The 3,723-nt window shown below is 64.7% G+C and overlaps 1 protein-coding gene across 1 annotated transcript; it reads left to right on the top strand.

Annotated features, from left to right (window-relative positions):
• Positions 1-520: 520 nt before the first annotated feature.
• LOC308258910 (intestinal-type alkaline phosphatase-like) lies at positions 521-3,388 on the top strand (the record flags this gene model as incomplete). The annotated part of the gene is made up of 11 exons (XM_080689530.1): positions 521-590; positions 680-796; positions 892-1,007; positions 1,195-1,369; positions 1,457-1,629; positions 1,844-1,978; positions 2,074-2,146; positions 2,271-2,405; positions 2,488-2,679; positions 2,896-3,012; positions 3,090-3,388. 11 exons carry the CDS (start codon positions 521-523, stop codon positions 3,386-3,388), a joined length of 1,602 nt encoding a protein of 533 aa, XP_080545656.1.
• Positions 3,389-3,723: the final 335 nt, after the last annotated feature.

Below are 3,723 nucleotides of genomic sequence, written 5' to 3'. Positions count from 1 at the left end.
AAAAGATCCAGTCCCCAGCAGCCCCACCATTTCTCATCATAGTCACTGAGGGGCCTATTACTGGATGCCCCCTAGGTCAAGTCAAGTTAGTGAGAGGCCAAGTGGGTGGCAGGGCGTCAGGCCACCCCATGAGCCCCCTTTTTCTCATCTATGGGGCTGGCGGCGTCAGGAAGCCAAACCCAGGCTCCCAGCCCATTTACCTTTCAGCACCCCAAACAGACTCTGGCCTCTCAGGAAGTATGGAAAAAATAAGGCCAAGAAAATGCTGGGTCCCCCCAAAGCCCATCCTGTAGCTGCCTCCACCAGAAGCCCCACCCCAGGCCCGCTCAGCCCTGCCCACTTCCCTCCGGCCAGCAGGCTGCAGTTCACAGGGCAGGGGTGGGGTCAGGGTGGCCAACAGGAGCCAGGGGAGGGACATGGAGCCTTGTAGCCAGGAACAAAGTCTTCCCCTATTTAAGCCCCAGCATCCCGTGCTGGTACCCTGCTGCTCCAGCCTCCCCTCCCACGGCATCCCGCAGACATGCAGGGGGTCTGGTTGCCGCTGCTGCTGCTGGGCCTGCAGCTACAGCTGTCCAGCAGCGTCATCCCAGGTAAGGAGGTGGCCCCAGCCACTACCCCCCAACACCGGTCGGCCCCAGGCTAACCCGGCCTGAACCAGCCTCTGCTCTCCCTTGGCCAGTGGAGGAGGAGAATCCAGCCTTCTGGAATCAGAAGGCAAACGAGGCCCTGGATGCTGCCAAGAGGCTACAGCCCATTCAGACATCAGCCAAGAACGTCATTATCTTCCTGGGGGACGGTGAGTGTGAAGACCGTCCAGCCCTCCTCGAGGCCCTCACCCCGGGCACCCTGGGCCACTGCTGGGCCTGAGCCTGACGGTGCCTGCTTCTTCAGGGATGGGCGTGCCCACCGTGACAGCCACCCGGATCCTAAAGGGGCAGATGCAAGGCAACCTGGGCCCCGAGACACCCCTGGCCATGGACCGCCTCCCTTACCTGGCTCTGTCGAAGGTGAGGTGGGCCCAGCTGAGCGCCGCCACGGCAGAGGGCTGGGGAGGGGCAGGGCCCGCGGGAGGGGGACCCCCCAGGCCAGCTGGGCCGAGCGAGGGGCCAGCCAGGGTAGTAAAGTCTGACCCCAGGCCTGGATGAAGAGCTCACTGCCTCCCCAGAGCAGAGCTGAGGGTGTCTCTGTCCCCAGACATACAGCGTGGACAGACAGGTCCCAGACAGCGCCAGCACATCCACAGCCTACCTGTGCGGGGTCAAGGCCAACTACAGGACCATTGGGCTGAGTGCGGCCGCCCGCTATAACCAGTGCAATACCACGTTTGGCAACGAGGTCTTTTCTGTGATATACCGGGCCAAGAGAGCAGGTGGGCTTGGGGCCTGGGCTGGGGAGTGGGGAGGGAGAGGCCTGGAGCCCGGGGTGGGTGGCCCACCCTGACCTCTGCCACCTTCAGGAAAGTCCGTGGGCGTGGTGACCACCACCCGGGTGCAGCACGCCTCGCCCGCCGGCTCGTACGCGCACACGGTGAACAGGAACTGGTACTCGGACGCGGACATGCCGGAGTCTGCGCTGCGGGAGGGCTGCCAGGACATCGCCACGCAGCTCGTCTCCAACATGGACATCAATGTGCGACACACAGGGCCAGGGAAAGGGGTTTGCTGGGGCGGGGCGCAGCTGCTGCAGGCTCGGGAAACCAACAGCTGGAGCCCTGGCTCTTGGGGGTAGGTGGGAGGTTTACCCTAGAACAGACCCTTCCCACAGGCCTGCTGGGGCTGTCTGGGAGGGGACAGAGGGGCCCTTTCAGGCTCCAAGTCCAACCGCCCTGGTCCTCTGGCAACAGGTGATCCTGGGCGGGGGCCGCAGATACATGTTTCCTCTTGGAACCCCTGACCCTGAATACCCAAATGATGTCAACCAGACCGGAGTTAGGCTGGACCGCCGGAACCTGGTGCAGGAGTGGCTGGGAAAGCACCAGGTGACCGGGGCTCACGGAGGTGGTGGCTACCGCAGGGACAGGGAAGGGCTGCCGGCCTCGGGGCTCTGAGCTAAGAACTGAATGTGCCCTTCCAGGGGTCCCAGTATGTGTGGAACCGTGAGGAACTGATACGGGTGTCCCAGGACCCCTCGGTGACATATCTCATGGGTAAGGCCACCCAGCTCCTGCCCTGGCATTCCTAGGCCACCTGCACACACCTTTGGGTGCAGTTTGCCATGACCTGCTCCCACTACCCAGCCTGGCAGTCACCACAAGGCCCCTTGTCCCCCAGGCCTCTTCGAGCCAATAGACACTAAATTTGAGATCTACCGAGACCCCCTGCTGGACCCCTCGCTGATGGAGATGACCGAGGCCGCGATCCGAGTGCTGAGCCGGAACCCCCAGGGCTTCTACCTCTTTGTGGAGGGTGAGCATGGGAGCCCCTGGAGCAGAGGAGGGGTGGGGTCAGGGCAGGATGGAGGATCACACCCTCTCCCCGCTTCCCGCAGGGGGCCGCATCGACCGTGGTCACCACGAAGGCACAGCGTATGTGGCGCTGACCGAGGCCGTAATGTTCGACTCCTCCATCGAAAGGGCAGGCCAGCTCACCAGCGAGCAGGACACGCTGACCATCGTCACCGCTGACCACTCCCACGTCTTCTCTTTTGGGGGCTATATCCTGCGCGGGACCTCCATCTTCGGTAGGCCCGGGTCGGTGGCAGGCACTGTTGCATCTAGGACATGGCAGACATCTCGGGGCCTCGGTTTCCTCACCTGTCAAATGGGTACCATGATGGCTCCTGCCGATGGGTTCTTTGGAGGCTTAAGGCAGTGACCAGCAAAGGTGCCGGCGCAGGGTCCCCGGGGCACCCCAAAGCAGAGGTCAGCGCGATCCCGTGTGCCCCCTCTCCCTGCAGGGCTGGCCCCCGCCCTGGCCGAGGACGGCAAGACCTACACCTCCATCCTGTACGGCAATGGCCCGGGCTACGTGCTGAACTCTGGCGACCGGCCCAATGTCACCGAAGCCGAGAGTGGTGGGTGCAGGGGTCCTAGGTCCTGGGGGAGGGGTGACGGGATCCTGGACGCAGCACCTGACCGCCCCTGCCTGCAGGCCAGCCCACCTACAAGCAGCAGGCGGCGGTGCCCAGATCCTCGGAGACGCATGGCGGCGAGGACGTGGCGGTGTTCGCGCGCGGCCCGCAGGCGCACCTGATGCATGGCGTGCAGGAGCAGAACTACATCGCGCACGTCATGGCCTTCGCGGGTTGCGTGGAGCCCTACCAGGACTGCGGCCTGCCGCCGCCCGCTGGCCAGAGCACCACCGACTCGGGCCCTGGGGCCGCCGCGGTGTCCCTGCCGCTGCTGGCCGGGACGCTGCTACTGTTGCTAGGGGCAACCGCGGCTCCCTGAGGGCAGCCCGGCCTGCCTTCCCCTCCGGCCCCTTCACCCCTGCCCAGTGCTTTGGCTCTCAGACCACCCAGACACTCCAGAATCCACCCCGCGGCCCCCCTCCAGGGCCGGGTCCTTGGTCCCCTTAGGCTGACACCTCCAGGGCCCTAATGGGTTTCTACCAGGAACACTCGCCTCTGAGCCGCAACCAGCCTGGACCCAGCAGGGCTCCCCTTTTGCTTAGTGGGTCCTAGGCAGGCCGACCAGGACCTCTGCTGCCCACGCCCTAGGAAAAGGAGAAGGCTCCAGCAGGCCTACGTTGCCCTGCAGAGGCCCAAACGGGCACCTGCCCAGAG

This window comes from Muscardinus avellanarius (genome assembly GCF_963383645.1).
Source record: "Muscardinus avellanarius genome assembly, chromosome: 2".
Taxonomy (NCBI): domain Eukaryota; kingdom Metazoa; phylum Chordata; class Mammalia; order Rodentia; family Gliridae; genus Muscardinus; species Muscardinus avellanarius.
The sequence above is the reverse complement of the archived record's forward strand: the minus strand, read 5'-3'. Positions and strand labels throughout refer to the sequence as shown.